This window comes from Lepeophtheirus salmonis, chromosome 9 (genome assembly GCF_016086655.4).
Source record: "Lepeophtheirus salmonis chromosome 9, UVic_Lsal_1.4, whole genome shotgun sequence".
In the NCBI taxonomy this organism is placed as follows: domain Eukaryota; kingdom Metazoa; phylum Arthropoda; class Copepoda; order Siphonostomatoida; family Caligidae; genus Lepeophtheirus; species Lepeophtheirus salmonis.
The window spans coordinates 19,749,482-19,767,911 of NC_052139.2; the positions used below are offsets into that span (position 1 = coordinate 19,749,482).

At 32.0% G+C, this 18,430-nt stretch overlaps 1 protein-coding gene and 2 long non-coding RNA genes across 4 annotated transcripts; 2 read left to right on the forward strand and 1 right to left on the reverse strand.

Annotated features, from left to right (window-relative positions):
- The first annotated feature begins 786 nt into the window (after positions 1 to 786).
- Positions 787 to 3,714, forward strand: LOC121124134 (uncharacterized). Its single transcript, XM_040719257.2, has 4 exons — positions 787 to 1,187; positions 1,249 to 1,424; positions 2,203 to 2,295; positions 2,587 to 3,714. Exons 1-4 carry the CDS (start codon positions 948 to 950, stop codon positions 3,596 to 3,598), a joined length of 1,521 nt encoding a protein of 506 aa, XP_040575191.1. The 5' UTR covers positions 787 to 947; the 3' UTR covers positions 3,599 to 3,714.
- A 4,949-nt stretch (positions 3,715 to 8,663) lies between these two features.
- Positions 8,664 to 9,556, reverse strand: LOC121124485 (uncharacterized). Of its 2 annotated transcripts, none has more exons than XR_005866315.2 (3): positions 9,304 to 9,556; positions 9,170 to 9,252; positions 8,664 to 9,008 (listed from the first exon to the last, which is right to left on the reverse strand). It is a non-coding gene; the product is annotated as an uncharacterized lncRNA (long non-coding RNA). The 2 variants fall into 2 exon arrangements; XR_011781705.1 differs by having other exon boundaries at positions 8,664 to 9,101.
- Positions 9,557 to 14,505: 4,949 nt separating this feature from the next.
- Positions 14,506 to 16,838, forward strand: LOC139906403 (uncharacterized). Its single transcript, XR_011781897.1, has 3 exons — positions 14,506 to 15,949; positions 16,002 to 16,140; positions 16,204 to 16,838. It is a non-coding gene; the product is annotated as an uncharacterized lncRNA (long non-coding RNA).
- Positions 16,839 to 18,430: the final 1,592 nt, after the last annotated feature.

An 18,430-nucleotide genomic window follows, 5' to 3' on the forward strand; every position in this document is an offset into this window, starting at 1 on the left:
AGGCCTCTATGTTGTGGAGGCGTTTACGATAGGCCTTATTCTCTACATTTTCCAGAAGGCAAATCCCAACAGGTTTACATCTGGTGAGTATGGGGGTCCCAAAAATCAATTTTCTTGGAGTAGGCCACATTGGTGGTATAAGAAGGTGCTCAAGCGTGTTGAAGAACCACATTGTTGTTGAGAAAAACGGCCATTTCCTTTAAGATCAACTTTGACCTCAATTGGAGTATGTAGTCGGCATCTGGGAGCCGACCAAGAACAAAATTAAGAGGATCTTGAGGTCACTATTTTATTGGGTGACCACCTACAACCTTCTTGTCCAGTGATTCTTCAGCTTCTAGTTGTTTTTTGACGTGGTATACGGTCTTGTGATCCACACCGGTCTGCTTGACCGAAAACAAAGCAAAACAAAGAAGATCAACAGCTTAGACTTTTAGCTATCCTCTCCCCTCGAAAGTTTTAAAATAATTAAACACAACCTCGAGATATTAGTATTGATAAATAGTATTGATACTTTCTGTACTTTATTCAAGCATAAATAGTGATTGACATTGAGTTACATGAGCTCCATTTTGTTTCTCTTTTATAAATATATAGTTGTTTTTTTTGTAATTACTTAAGTGCAAAAGTATACAAAATGTTTCATAGTTACTTTATAAGAGAACTACTACTCAACGTCAGATTCGCCTAAGAATTGTGATTTGAATACTATTCAGTCATCATCGAGGTTGTTGTTTTTTCCCCTTCAAATTTGGCATTTGTTCAATTATACGTATTATTACGTTTAATAGGAAGAACGAAATAGAAAACGCAAAATACATATTTAGTCTATATTTTTTTAGCTTTATAAATTTTACTTTACAGTTCATCGTATTCATTGAGAGGTTTTTTTGTTTTTGTTCAATAAAAAGAGTGCTTTGTAAAGAAAAGGGTGTGGCATTAAGAACATGCAGGCCTCAGGCCCCAAAGCTCTGGTTATTAAACTTATTTTTGAATACCAAGGAGAGCGTTCTAATAGTCCAAAAATAAGAAAGCTTGTGCTAGAAGAAGGAGAGACGCCGACTCTGGGCTTCTTATGTGAATCTTTTTCTTTAAAAAGCTCGCAAACATTTTATTACTACGATGATGACGGGGATCAAATAACTATATCCAATGATCGAGAGCTTCTGACAGCCATCAAGGAAAAGGTAATATTTCTACCTAGAAAGGTCCTTAATCGTTTTTTATAACCTCTATACTTTAATTTAGAAGTCCTCTGATACACTAAGGCTCTATACAGGAACAGAGCTTATTCCAGGAGATATTCCGAGTAGAAGGAACCATGAGAAAGATATTTTTGAAGAGATTTGTACCAATTGTCAGAACCGAATCGGTCGATTCTCTTATAAATGTGTTATTTGTAGCGGTGTGGATTTATGTGGTCGGTATGATAAATGATAAATTAATCCCTTAACTACAGCAATATCCCGAGCAGTACGGATATTTAATTCCGCATACATAGATACGAGTGCGGCCTGAAAAGTTTCCGACCTCAACCTAAAGATTGCAGTAAATAAAAGTGTTCGTTTGAGGCAGTTGATGTAAAAAAAAAAATCTTAATTTTTATGGACATTTCTCAACATAGTCTCCTTGTAACAGTACACACTTCTCCCAGTGATGGTCCCATCTCTCTAACCCGTCCTGTCTGTAACTTTGCTGGGAGAAGTGTGTAGAGTAACAAGGAGACTATGTTAAAAAATAAAATTAAAAAATACGAATTTTGTCCACAAAACTACTCACATCAACTCAATCAAACGATTGTTATATAACAACACCGCGTCTAAAATGCCCGAAACTTTGGTGAGTAACTGTCTACAGAGTTTAGACAGATGGCACTAGCTTTTATATACGAGTGCTGCCATCTTCATGTTGAGGTCGGAAACTTTTCAGATATTCTTTTTCGTGCTTTATTAAATGCACCATCTAATGAAAGGCAAAAGGATGAGGATAATGCAATTTTTTTTTTTGTCTTAAAATGCCAGGAATATTCGATTATTTCTTATATACTGTGGCTATTTGCGGAGTAAACCGGGTATTTCTAGGTATACAAAATTATTTTCTCAGATGACGACATCACATATATAACCTGTTACTAATGTGACAAAATTCTAATGACGACGACGACGTCATAATATGAATATGTTAATATTAGTTCTATTGCAGGTGTGAAGCCTTCGGAGTGCACTCGACTCATGATATAATACGATTATCAAATGAGAAGACGTATCCATCCCAGTTCTTCATGCGGTTGCATAGGTGTGTAAGGTGTTATCGTCTTAGTAATTATTTGTATAACTTTTATGTGAATGTACGTACACGTTGAATCAACTCTTGATGACATAATCAAAGCTCCATAGCTACATGTACAATGTTATAAATTTAAAATGAAAAAAAATTAGCCTTAATAGTGCGTAAAAATAACTTTGTTCAAGTTTTTGAGTTGACGTAGTTTAAATTCCTTTGATTCAAGTCGAAAAAACAATAAGTATTAGAGAGTATAATGCATTTTATTGAAATAAATAATATATTTGCTTCTCCTGACTACAGATTATATGATAAAATGAATCAAACACAATCCATGATTTCTCTCCATCCTCTTTCCTCACCACCGCCACAGTCATCATCTACACTTCTACCACAACTTGGAACCATTCCTTCCTCCTTATCACCAGAGTCCTTATCAAAAACTCACGAAGAATTTGATTTAATTGATTCCACTTCCGCTCCTCTAACCGTCAAACAACTTTCCCTCTCTGAGGAATCCTTGAACTCTGAGCCCAAAGCAAAATCTTTATCCCCAGCAAAAGAACAAGAGGCATTTAATCCCTCTGAGACTCCATATCGAGGTGTACTTCAAGCTCCAGTGACGGTATTATTAAAGGATGAGTTTCAAGTGCACGAGGCAAGAGAAGCAAACTCGGAGGAAATCGTTGGATCTCTTCGGGGATTGCGTAAAGAAATTGATAAATTACTCATTGATGAGGAGGATAGAAAGTCTACTCCGGAGTCGAGCTCTTCTAAATGCACACTTGCGAAAATGGATTCTTCAGGAAACAATTCCACTTGTCCATATGATTTAATTAAAGTTCTTAGTTTTGAAGAGTCAGGCGAGGAGTTTCCATCGGATAAATTAGAATTAAAGCCTTGTTCCGAAGAAGATTCTGAGACGAGAGAAACTCCTGCTTTAGAGAATGGTAATGTTATTGATCAAGAAGACAAAGACAAACCCAATCATGGGAAAACCGAATCCTCCTCCTATTCCATGATTCCCCTTGAAGAAGAAACACAAAAGGTTTCGCACAAACCAACGAAAACATCATATGATTATGTACCTGCTTACTGCCCACGAACTCGAAATTTACTCAACGAGTCGAGTGTTTATTCACTCAAATACAATCAAAGTCCCTATTTGACAACAACACAAAAGGTATCGGACTCTTTGGAACAAATGAAGGCGATGGGATTTTCTGACGACGATGGTTGGTTGACTCAACTACTCACAATGGAGCGGGGAGATATTGATAAAGTATTAGACATTTTAACTCCTGTCAATAAGTGATTAATCATTATGTACAAACATAAAAAAAGAGTGATTAGCGATGAGTCATTCACAACTATTAACTTATTAATTTATAAAACTATTTAATTTGAAAAATATAATGTATTTTGAATACAGCTGCCTGAGTGAAAGTTATTTAAGGAGTTGTTGTTCTTTCAAGGATTGAAATGTCACATTTTATACCCCATGCATCATATTTAAGTTTATACGGAAGTTTGTTTTTCAAACTATATTTAAACTAGTTTATGATGACAGTGAGAATAAAATCAAACTGAAATCAACATTTTTATTCAATATGGCCTCCCACAGCCTCAATGACGCCTCAACTCTCTTCCTGAAGGCCACAAAAAGCTTGCAGATGCGGTATTCTGCCAATTCAGCCCATGCGGTCTTGATGGCAGACCTGTGAGGCTGGTTGCAGGCTGCTTCCTCTACCTTTGCTTAGAGGGAATAATCCGAAGGATTAATATCGGTGGATTAGGGAGGCCACATATTCTTGTACACATACAAAATAAGTTTGGTTCTAAAAAATCTTTTGTAATTGTGACCATTGTAATGATATGTTTCTTCATCTTTGCTCTTATTTAGCTCCCACGTCATCTTTAATTATCCTTTGGACTTAGGTCACAATCATTTTCTTAACCATACCGCGAATCTTCCTCACTGGATTTCTAGCAACGTAGTGTTTGAACTGCACAATCATGGCCTTCGTTGTTACTGTCCGTTTCTGACCCAGAACAAACTTCTGGCGACTGTGTTTTGGGTTTCATATCGCTTTTTAATATACTTAATATTTAATACTGTCGTCCGACTGATTTTGAGGTCATTGGCAATCTTGGCTGGGTTCTTCTACCGCGCAAGCATTTCCAGCACAATAATCCTTTTGCCTCAATTTTTGCAGTCTTTGAAGATGCAACCAATATTTATAAAGAAAAACAATATCAATTTATTATTAGAATTTAACACAATCTCTCTTTTGTAAAAATAACTATCAAAACTCGAGCTGTGAGCATTACTTTTAGTGTCAACATGAATATAACCATGTGGTAGAATAGTGACAAAGGTCCGTAAATGATTAAGGACTTAATATATATGTATATATATTAGTAGGGCATATTATATGCTTCCCTTGTATCAATCAATGGGAATGCTTGCATAAATTTGAAATATACAGTGAGGGATTTTTTATTTCCAGAAAGTTTATGGGTATTGTATAATACAATTTATTTCCCAAAATACATTCAGCAATTCACAAATCTTTTGCTCTTACTTGACAAGGTCCATAGTGAAGTCAATCACTCAAACCAACAAACTCCTTCTTCAATTACAACTTTCAATCTGGTCCTGAAACTGGGACAGGTCTTGATGTGGAACTCTTCGTCCAAGTTCGCCACTACCTCGAGAATGGAAGCCCGCAAGGAGTCAACCGTGTATTTTGCAGGTTTATAGGACTCTCTCTCCAAGACTCCACCCACACATAGTAGCCCAATGGGATCAGACACAGGTAGCTAAGAGGCCGTATTTCCTTTCTCCAAAACATAAAGGTCATAAAAATACTGATTTTTTTTTTTTAATATTCCAGTTTCAATTACCCGATTTGAACAAATAGCACCACCAATTTAAAATTATATTCTAACACCAAATCTGTTAAAATCAATATAAGTTATCTACCTTTATTGCATATAGAGTTATTTGCGTCCTTGGGCGTGGGCCCCTACCTGGAGGGACACAATAATGGTCGCACGGCGTTTGTATTCGGAAAACATCTCGAGAATTTTGTATTTTTTCTTATCCAGTTTTTTCGGCTAAAACTCATGAGCAACCTGTATGATCAATGTTACATAGCTTTAGTCCGTAGTTTCAAATCTATGTATCTAAAACCAGTCAAATTAAAAAAAAAAAGTAATCTTGCCCTTCAATGGCATTCATATATTTGCAAATTTTAACAAACAAGCAAAAAATATAAAAACACAAAGACAAAATAAACAAACCCATTCTCCCCTATGTCTAAAGATAGGGCAGATCCACATTCTTTTCGGGTAAGTTTAGATCTTAAAAAATAAATACTCGACTAAATTTGGGGTAAAAAAAACATATTAGGAATAATAAAATATTTGTAAATACACTTCATATACTTGAGGTTTTGTCGATTTCTAAAAAAATGTTCCGAGAAATTAATTTGTAAAAGGATTTTTCAATAATTAATTGCTTAAATAAACAACTTATAAAAACAAACGCCGCATGAATCTCAATACTCTATGTGAAAAAGGACTTTTTAAAATTAAATTCCCTTATTGCCACTTTTCTAGAGAATTTTTCTTTTTTAAGAATACCCTCCGCCAAGACTTCCACCTCTTTCTCTAGCCTTTTGTACTTCCTGAAGTTGTGCTCCAATGTCCAATTCTAATTACAGAGACTGCAGAGGCTCTGCTCATCGTGAAATACTCTCGTTGATGTGAGTAGTTGGAAATTTATAAAAAAATTTTATTCACAGTAACTGACTGATTGTTCTTGTTCATGTTTATTTAAATGATTATAATATACGTATACACCATTCAAATTAGATTTTGATTTTTTCAAAAAAAAAACACGTCGTTTTAGCACTTTTCAATGACACTAGAAGGTCATGAGTAAAAAAATCGCATTTTTCAGTTTAATGACCCATTGATTCTGTATTTGCATTTACATCCATGAAGTTTTTTTTTGCGAAAAAATTGGCACATAGCTAGAATCGAGGTTTTGAAAACTCATGTATCAAATATGATATACGTATAGAATTTTTAGGATTAAAAGGAAATGTTAAGATATAAAATAAAAACACTTCAAGGATACACAAGTCCTGTGAATACGTTTCGTAATGAGATTTTCATTAGATCTCTCAACCTTTCTTCCAAAAAATGTGAAAGAAAGAAAAGGACATATTTTTGTTGATAGCTAAGTCTAGCTATATTTACATTTTACAGCTTAGGTTTTTTTTTAAACTAGAAAATCCAAAAAAATGATAATCCTTGAATTAATGTCCTTTTAAAAATAAAAATACTTTAGAAAAAATTAACCCTTTGTTCTGATTTGATTCCCAACAATGTTGGCTAACTAAATCTCGAATTGATAGCTTAAAGAAGTACATCTGATGTATGATTGTGAATGATTGAACTAGTCATTTATGAAAAAGTGAAATTTTTATTGATGAAAAGTAATTCAATGTTTATATTATGAATATTTAAGGTATCAAATGATACAGAATTTGAATGGGAAAAATCATACGTTATTTTCTTCCAACCACACAAATATGAATCAAAGTTCATTTCCTAACTGAACTTTAAATAAATGTGATGTGTTATTGGCAATACAGCAAGCAAATTCATAGTTCATTTGTGAAAAATAACAAGTCTGCAATTTATATTATAAATGATTAGATAAGATGATAGATTACATCACTTGTACATATTTTCATGAGCATGTCAGCGAAAATGTTTTAATTCGGAAAAATGTTGTTGTGGGTATATTGTGATATACGTATGATTTGAATCTGTCAAGATCAATATTAAGAAAATTCAATGCAAAGCATTCCAATGACACCTGGAATTAATATAGAGCGTTTTCGCGTGACGTCACAAATGAACAGACAATGTGATCTAACCTAGTAAAATATACAAACCTTGGTCTTCATTTGACTGCATTCCATAACTAACACAAAAAATTACACTTTATTTGATTGTCATCTCTCAACTTTTTTGATTATATCCTCTTCACGGCATGCTTTTTTGAAATAAACATTTTGCGTTCATTTTTATCTCCTTGGCAATCAAAAAAGTGCTTACGTGCAAACCTACTCCACAGTTTCCATTAATTTATCAACATTTTCGACAATTGGACTTTCAGGCCGTGGTGTATCCTTGATATCCAAATTACAAGAACAGAATGGACGAAACCAAAATTGAACGTGATTGGCTTTGATAATATGAGAACCATGAACGCTATTCACATTTTCAGCCCCCTGGCCTGCGTTTTCAGTTTATTGGAAGAAAAACTGTAATATATGGTGTATTTTCTCTTTAGTTATGTCCATCTTTGACGCACACTCAAACGATACTGAGTCAAACTATCAAAAAACTATCTGTCAAGTTTTTTTAGTACGAAAGTTTATCTTTCTAATCTGATCAAGCGTAAACCGGTCATACTTATAGAACACGATATACACATTACAAAGTGTCATCTATTAGAAAAATAATGGATTTCTTTTCACTACACAATTATAATTAAGATTTATAATGTCCCAATAATAAGTAATTCATAATATTTGATCATTTTCGTAATCTTGGATAGTTTATATAAGTATGGAAATACCCCATTGAATGAAACATTAAATATGGATCTGAAAGAGTACTAAACATAATTAAATGAATTTGAAGATATCAATGAGAAAATAAAGTATTAATTTTTTTCCTGAACTATTCTCCAAAAGTGGGGACTTGGACTCAAGACTTGCAACACCACATAAGATCTTATTTTATACTCGAAACTTGACTTGAGCTGGAAGGCTCAGTCTTGTGACACACCTTGGACTCGGAAGCTAATATACATTGTGAACTCAATAAAAACCTTTTATGGACTTGAAATTAACTGATAATAAATTTGAAAACTCGATAAAATATTCAAGGACTCGATCATAGTATCGTATTAGTATTCTAGAACGACATTGCTCTCTATAAATGAATGGATATGATGATATGGATATTTGATATTACAATATTAAATTTCCCTGTCCTCTAAATATTAAAATTATATTAGCCTCTTAATTATAAAATTGTCATTGTCATGAAATGTGGCCTTTTTGATTTTGGTATCCAAGCCTTTAGAAAATTCCAACTTCAAAAACATATTAAAAGTCGTATTTACAATCAATTCCTGATTATTTTAATTTTAAGTCGAATATGAACAAGATGCATGTCTCCTACAATGTCCCACTCCATATTGATAGCCATCCAAATCTTGGAAAATTCATGGAACTTTATAATGGTAAATCTTTACATGTAGAACATGTACGTACAACTTAAATGGGTATTGATAAATGAGGCCACTACACATTTTCGTCGAGGTTTTAATCAATAAAACATACATAGAAAAATCAATATAAAAATATTAAGAAATAATACTAATCTCGTATCTACCTATATTAGTAATTTGCATTAGTTATTTTGCATCTTCTTCTAGATCCTCTTCATATTCCAGAAATAATTACTCATTCTATATCGTAAATAATAAATATAATTAAAGAAATGTGTAAAGATCCATTAGATCCAATATTCAGAGCTGTATTTGAGTCCATCTTTTTAGTGTTCAGGAAAAGTTTGACTCCTCATGCTCCGGGTCTTTCTGCATCCGAGTAATGTCTTGAACTACCTGTAGTCTTGTTTAAGACAAGAAAAATATTAAACTTAAATGTGTACTGATGAATGATGCCGCTACAATTTTCGTCGAGCTTATCATCAATAAAGCCTACCTAGTACAACAAAAATATTAAAGAAATCAAATATTACGATATATTTTTAAAATTACACTCGTATATACCTCTATTTATAATTCCCTTTAATCATTTTGCATTTTCATCTAGATCCTCTTCATATTCCATAAATAATTAGTAATTATTCATTCTAAATAGTAAATACTAATTATAATTAAAGAAAAGAATAAATATCTAATACTTAGAACTGTATTTGAGTCAAACTTTTTAGTGTTTAGGTCAAGTCCGAGTCCTCCTGCTCCGGGTATTTCTGGTCCAGTTCTCATGATCCGGGTTTTTTGTTTCCAAGTCCATGGAAAAATAACAAGTAATGTCTGGATTTACTTGTAGTCTTGTCTAAGGCAAGATATTCTTTCCCGCAAGTTATTCATTAATATTTGACAACACTAATTTACTTTTGGACTCCATTTACTTTGTGATGGCGTAATGCTGAGGATAAAAAAGAATAAAAGAATAATGATGACAGTTTTAGTAAATAAAAACATACATGAAGGCAGGAACAAACCAGGTAACAACTGAAAAAATCCGACCCTCTTTTATAATAGCTTTTTGAACATCTCTGGAAAAAAAAACATACATTGATCGAAGGAATAATTAATCAAACGTTGGAGGCGTGTGCATGAAGGATCGGACGTGTATATTGGGTGCACTGTATATAGTACTCCCTGGTGTAAATCATATAAATATTTTTGATATAGGAAATAATAATGTAGCCGTATTAATGAAATATTACGGGCGTGTGCATCTATAACAAGAGTACTGTTTGTTTTTGTTATTGGTCTCTTATGTCTATCATAATTAATGAGTATTTTTAGTATATGTTAAGATTTAAATTAAATATGAACGAAAGTATGTCAAATGAATTATGTTTCTATTTATTAGTGAGAGTTTTAGAGAATTAAGTACTCATCAGTCATCTCGGCACATAAAAAAATTTCTCAAACTTGTAGTATTATTCTTGCATTCTTGAGTACAGAACATATCATAAAAATTGATATAAGTATTGAGTAGTTACGTGTGAGTGTGCTCATGAAAAATGAAGAGAAAAAACTGAGGATTTACTAATGAGATATTAATGTTTTGAGAATAGAAATGGAGTGATTAATTTTTCTTTACAAAAAATTTATTTTTTTGTGAATAGCTAAGAATTTTTGAAATTTTTCTCATTATTTTTCTTTTAGCCGACGCCTAATAACTCCGAGTAATACCAGATACCCCCACTAATAAATAATCAATTGAAAATAATTCAATATACCTGCTAAACTAATTGACGATCCTGAAACATATACTATTCTGTAATTGAAAGTCAAATTAATTTATTATTTACAATTCAAATGAAATAAATAACAAAACGAGATGTTATTTCTCTTTTATCAAAATCTTTTTATTTTTATAATTTTTTTAAATTGACATTACATTTTCTCAGAATTTTCTCAAGATGATCTTGATTGAAATGTGAACGCTTATTCAAATTAAAGAAAACAAGAAATTGTTGATAATAAATTAATTTTTATTTTGGAAGCTAAAATATATTTTTTTGTTGCTTAGTTGTGTAGTTCATTAATATATTACGTTTGACAAATTTTATTAGTGTTGAGACTCGGTCCAGGGAATATTTTTTTACGGTTTGGTCTTAAGTGATTTTATCATGATCGATTTGTACCAACATTTTATCCCAGATCTCGATTTCAGACTATAAACCGAAATTTAATCCTTTTCAAATCGCAGAACGATTTGTACAGTCTCAATAAATATATATACCGCTTTTTTGGGTCTCAATCTAGCGACCAACTTTCCTCCCTATCCTGATTTAGGGAAAGGCCAAATATGATATATGTAACAAATTTAACTTTGTATGATGTTATTGTTCACAATTTTGAAATATACAAGAATAATCATCAACAATGCATCTATAGAATTGGTATACAGTTAATTTTAAATGAAACCAATCCAGACCAAATTTTTCTTTGAGACCGGTGCATTCCAAACTCCCTTAAAGAACCAAATTATATTATTCGGTCCACTAAAAATCATAACGGTCACAAGTCGATCTAGGCTTTTCAGACCAAAACCCACCACCACTTATTATTATACCTACATAATTGCTTAATTTGCGACAAAGTTACAACATAGTGTTAGCTGTTAGAGACATAATATAGAAATAATTATTATTATGTCAGTCAATACACTTTGAGGTTATTTATATCCAAAGAGAAGAAAAAATAATGACCACAAAATAGGATATTTTTGTTTCATAATATACATCATTAGATCTGGGATTTTTGTAAGAGGGCAAAAAGAAGGCGGGAGGAAGACATATCGTATTGTTGAATTAAGACTCCTGTTATTATCAGCTGCCTTTTATATAATTTGGGGCTATCAAAATGAATTATTGCTATAAAAAAGGGAACCTTCAACATTTAAGTTAGCATTAGTATAGAGAAAATATTAAAATTATATTTAAATATATGTACATTTATTTTATTATACATTTTTAAATTAATTTACAGGAAAGATAGGCGAAAATTCTGCTTTTAGAGGGATATGTTAACACCCCCACGACATATTAAATCCCCAAATTATGAGTAGGATTAATTAAAATTATGTAAATGCGTTTTATTGATTTTGTATCTTGTTCTGAACTCGATATATTTTCCTTTTTTAGACGGAAAAATAACGAGAAATGACACTTTTCTTTATGCCCTAATGAGGTCTGGTAGTTTTCCTCAGATGAATTCTCCTGCCGTCGTTCCTCGTGGAATTCGGAATCCGAATTCAAACATCTTTTAAGATGGAGGATCAAGTTAGAAGTATTTTCCTTTGATTGCCTCGAACTTCCTTTTACGATGTATGACGTGATGAAATTAGCATTGATAGCGGAAAAATATCATAATAATGTTGACTATTTGCTATGACACCCCCATAAAAAATGGGATCACTACAAAATAGAACAAAAATCCTTCGAGATAGATATTTTTTAATTAGATCTTTTTTTTAAATTATACATTGAATATTTTTCTAATGTATATGCTAGGATATTTATCATCAAAATGTATTATGAATAAGTTATACGGGTTTAAAAAAGAGTGCCGTTTTTTATCATTTTTCACTTTAAAAATGGGAATATATCGAGTTCAGAATAAGATACAGAATCAATAAAACACTTTTTATCATAAAAAACACAATTTTACATAAGTTTTATCAATACTACTTTTAAGTTGGGGATTTTTCTTAGGTTAAAAAATGACTTTGAACGGTCACAGTTCCGAATTACTATAATTCCAGATATTTCCGAATTCAAATATCTGAGAGAAAAACTGAGATCAGTATTGGATTATCCGCTCATAGATACATTTGATTATTGATTATTCATTTGTTCAAAACTTGTGCTAATTGTTCCCTTATGTAATATTATGAACAATTTTTTATTTTTTCTTTAAAGTTGAGGTTTTTCAATGGGTAAAAAAAATCGTCGTCATTAAGCTGTGGTTTTAATTGCACCACACCTTAGAATAAGAATTGGCTAACTACCAACTGATTTTGGATCTTGTTTTATTTCTCATTTTGAAGGAAAGGTTGAGAGATACTATAAAGATCACATCTCGATAGGTACCGTCATTGCTTTCATTATATCACTCAAACTTTCATACGAAAAACAGAAGAAAAGGCCCAAAATCAGTTGGTAGTTAGATAATCATTTCCAACTATAGAATTATTATTTAATCATTGTTGAGAACATAAAAAGACCTCCTTATAATTCAACCAATCACTGCTATCAATATTTGTTATGAGAAAACAAACAGAGACATAGACAGCTGACAACCAAATACTTTGTATTTTGTATGTTAGTGAGTAGATAATCATTTTTTACATGATAAAAAAATGGGGCATAAGCGTGTTTACTTATATTCGTTTGTAAACATAGCAACAGAGAGTAGCAAATCTAAAATCTAATAAAATAAACTTTTCAGAAAGAAAAGAAAAAAATTATCTTGTAACCTTCTATTTTTTTTTTTATGAAAAATGCATGTAGTTTTGTTAAGAAGGTGCTTACGAGTAAGCTGTTATCATTTTTATTTGATTCCTGAGGAGTGAACTTCCTTTTCTGCCACACACAATTATATACAAAACCGGATTGAACAAAGAGTGACATAGAAGATGTGTTGCGGAGTTATAATTTTTTAACTCCTTGTTGGACTCAGAGTAGAATTGAGGATCCACAATTTCTTGTTTACTCTCCCCCCCCCCCATCACAGCTGCTTGTAGCTAATCTTATGAAGCGTAATGACAGCTAAGCTGCTCTCCTCTGTTATGTATTGTCTTTTATTTACTTTTAGATCATGACGTAGGGATTTGTTTTAAATAGATTGTAATGTACCTTGTGTTTTACGAGTTAGTATATTTTAATAGTGATATAGTATGTACATCCTTTTAAATGTAATCCCTTATTGAATATATGTTTTAGTGTATGATTGTACCCCCAATTCAAAGGTGTTCTTATTGACTTTACTCCGGTCCGTTGCTTCCGTCTGTTGGTGGTGTTCGTAGAACATTACATCCTCACAAACATTCTTCAAATTGTCAGGGCTACCATGTTCATTTTGGTTTTCTTTTTTTTTTAAATATCCCAAACTAAATACGGTTTTCATAAATAAATATGTATGTTGACCTTGACAATTCCTAGGTCAGATGGAGTCATTTATTACTTTAATTTTTAATATTCCCGAGAAAAAGTTTTCAATATATTTAGTGATAAAAATCGGGTGTATTTTTAGTTCGCCCATTTTTTGGGACTTATGAATATGAAAAAAAAATAATTTCCTCAGCTGTAGTCAAATTATTTTCTACTACATTCAATTATATTCAAAACCGGAATGTACTCGTAAAATACGGAGAATAACCTTGAGGATTTGTTGCGGAATTATAATTTTTAAGTCCTTTTTGGACTCAGAGTAGAATTGAGGATCGACGACCCAGTAATTTTTCCCAATGTCATTGTCCATTTCCTTCTTCTCATCTTCCTTGTCACGGCTGTTTGTAGTTAATCTAATAAAACGTCATGACAGCAAAGCTGCTCTCCTGCAAAACATTTATTCAAATTGTCAGTGTTACCATGTTGATTTTAAATGCTCCCGACTTTTGATACATATCTACATAGAGACTGTATTATTTGTTAATTTTCTTATTCCTTATTTAATACTTAGAGATATGTTACCTACTAATGTAATCATTTGAGTTTAGTATATGGTCATATTGCCAATATATAGGCGGACAAAAAGTTGTCAGATCAACAATAGAAAATTAAATGTTACATTCATGTTTGTGTGATATATTTAGAGTTACAATTAAAATCGCCATATGTGGTATTAAAAATGTAATATACTTTATTAAATGTCAAATTCAAAGACAATAAGATTTCATTAAGGGTTTGAAGGTTTTCTTAAAATAAATAATATTTATTAGGAACTGCTTTTTAGGATGTTTATTGCTCGTACTCACCTTTATTTTCTTCAAATTGAAATTTGAAACTATTGACTATCCCATTGAGGATATAGATGATGAATATATGGAAGTCCCATCAAACTGTTCAACCATCAAACCTTATTTATTGGGCCAGGAAGAGCTAAATCATTTCATTCGAGATTTAAATCTAAGAGACAGTCTTCCAAAATTTTAGCTTCAAGACTAAAGGGATGGAATCTTCTGGAAAAGAGACTAAAATCAGTTATTACAGGAAACGAGATTCGGATTTCCAAAAAAAAAAATGTATCACTTTAGGAGGGCATTGTTTATTGTAATGACATTAATTCCGTAATGAAGGCGCTTCGCCTTGATAATAAAATAAATGAGTGGTGTTTATTTATTAAGTCTTCTAGACAAGCCTCAAAGCTGTATCACTACACAACAGAAATATACTTCCATCTGTTCCTCTTTTGCATGTAGTGGGCATGAAAGAAACCCATGAAAATTATGGGGCTAATTTTAGAAAAGTTAAATTACATTGAAAATAAATGGTCAATCTGTGAATACTTAAAAGTTATAGCACTTTTCCTTGGTATGCAACTCGGCTATACTAAATATATTGTTGTTTTTTGTATTAATGGGATAACTGGAATAGGAGCAACCCAAGTTTAATAGAAATACAAGGTTATACCATAACTAAGGGTGATAATTTTGGTAAGAATAGAAAAGCGTGCGAGGAAAAGAGAAGAAATACTTATTGCATCATTGATTAAATAATATACATCTTCTTCTATCAAGAACGTTATCATTCCCGCCTTTATTATTCAATATTAATATAATATTAGATACTGATAGTCGATAGAGAACTGAATAAAATGCCTAAAATAATGTATCCTTCTGTCTGGATTTCTGAAAATGGAGGCCCAGGAATTTGGAAAATACTTACTGGATGAGAAACAGATGGTCTGCCGGATTTATCGATATAAATGTGCCTTTAGTCCCTTGTCTAGAATTACACGCCACTCATTATCCTCATCTAGAGTATGGATATTCATCCATAAAATCAAGTTAACGATGAATACATCAAGTCAGACTCTAACTTTGATCTCACAAAGATGTTTATTGCATGTAATATAACCTTATCCATTGCTAATAATCCTACGTTCAAAAAAATTATGGAGAAATACACAGGTAAATTCTTCCCTTCCCAAGGAACCATCATTAATTAATGGAGGATGTTGGTAATGATGTCATTTATAGAAATACCTCGATTGTAAATTGTGAAGTTAAGATAATTTTTTGCCTGTTTAGAGTCATCCACACCAAATTACGAAATGGAACTCTGAATTTTGTACCATCTAAGAGTAAGTATTCATTTTTTTATAAATCTAATCATAAAATATTGTTCTATTTTAGCTAAAATGATCAAGAATTAGGATACACAACTCATTAAATGGCAAAAACAAGTGCTTAAATGGTCACAACAATGGGAGTAGTAGCTTTGGATGGCTTGCAATAGTTTGTCTGACATTAGTTTCTTCACTTAAAGACTTGGGTATGATCATTAGGTTTTCCAATATTATATAGTCAATAAATATTACTTTTTTTATCACTTAAGGATTAGCTATGTCCCAAGAAATGGTGTTTAAAAAACTCATAAAAGGGAAAAACAACTGCTTAAATGGTCACAACAACGGGGGTAGTTACATTGGGTGTAGTATTATAATTGGCAATTGTGTATATCCTTCATGATAATAGTATGCTGTTATACAAGCATAAATAACAGGGGAAATCTTTTTTGATGCCCTTAATAAGGAGTGATATCGGCGGACATTACTACATAATTAGCTTTTGCACTAAATCTTTACAATGGATTTAATTCTAACATTTTTTTTTATTAATATACTTATTGTCTAATTGTATGATTTTGACATTTACTTTATTATTAATAATTATTTAGATTTCATCCGTTGAGATATATCTATCATGTGCACAATTGTATATAGCAACTTCCACATTAGGAAAAAGGGTGATGATCTTTTTTATTAAACTCCACGTCTGGCTTTTTTTTAGCAACTTAAAGTTATGACATATTTAACTGAATTCATGTCAGAACAAGAAAATATTATTTGAATCAATCTATTATTTCAATATTCTGTATTTATAATTTATTGTTATTATTAGTTATATGATTCTAATTGATTAATTTTGTATATTTATGAGGGTTTATTTTTTAGTGTGTAGATTATATTTAATTTAAGCCTTCTTTTTAAATTTGGAACTTCAAATATATTTCGAAATACTCTACTTTGTCGTTTCCTTAGTTATTATTCTGAGAATATGGTTCATAATGAATTACAATTTCATGGAGTGTGACGTTTTCAAATCCACTGTAACGGATAAAAAACTTCTAAGTCAATTATTCGTGGTATATCATCATTAAACATTTTACTAATAAATACTTTTGTTATACCCTCAAACATCATAATAAAGCAGGCATTTGAAAATCACATCAGTATTTTAAACGCATTTTTCTCTACAGAATTATCAACTTTGACCATATGGTGTATACGACTGATGTATGACGTCCACCACGCTTGCAAATATTGATGTCACTGAAGATGAGTGGTTGTATTTTTTGTCCAAATCTGTTTTTCTTTACCAACCGTCGGTACAACAAATCAGATTGAAAATTCTAGCAGCCTGATTAAATGAAATTACCTTGGAGCAACCATTACAAAAAAGACAATGTGGCCTAAAAGAGTTTTGACTCTGAGGAAGAAAATTGTAATAAAAGATTCTCTCGTTGATCCAAAAAAGATATTTCTTCCTCCCCTTCATATTAAATTGGGGTTAAGAAATATTTTATAAAAAGCCTTGGACTGGAATGTAGAAGGATTTGCATACCTGAAAAAAAAAAGTTTCCAAATATTAGTAATGCAAAAATAAAAGAATAAACTTTTGTTCGCCCACAGATAAAACTATTGACGAGTACTTGATTTAAAGAGAAACTATCAATATGAGAGCGTGCAGTATGGCTATCATTAACTAAAGTGTGTCAACATTTCGAAGGAAATGTATAGTCCCACAACTAGAAAGAACTTATTATTCATCTTTTAGCATCTTACAAGGCTTGGGGTTGCAACATGAGTCTAAAAATACATTTCCTAAGTTTTCACTTAGACTTCTTCCCAGAATATCTTGGAGATGATAGGGATGAGAACGGCGAGAGGTTTCACCAAGATATTCCTTTTTTGGAAAAGATATCAAGGAGAGTGTAACACCGAAATGTTGGCAGATTATTGTTGGGGCTGAAAAGGGATCTCCCAAACAAAAATACAGACGAAAGTCCTAGTTATGTAAATATACAAATATTTATATTCATCTAATTGAATTTCATCATAGAACTTATACCCTGTAACTGAATGGAGCATTTACACGTTTTTGAATAAAATCCTCCAAAAACACTCAAAACGCAATGAAAATCATGTTCCAAATCTTTTTGACAGCCCAGTATAAGTTGATTTCGAAGTGGAGCCTCCAACTTTTTTATCTCTGTAAGTAAGAGCTGTTATCTGGAAATTTTGTAATAACATATCAAGGTTTCCTTCTCCCATGATGTCATTAGGGGAAGAAGTGTTCCAAATATTGACACCCAGGATCTTGACATTTTTGCCCAATAAAAATCTACTTTTTTGATGACGTTAACAAGCTCTGTTGGGCCTGCGATTATCCCATTACAAAATACTTCCCCTTTGTTGCTGGTGAAAGCATCCCCGAGCCTCATTGCCCAGGCGTCTTGACTCGCAATGTATCTCTTTAGCCAGCTCCGATTTAATGATTTC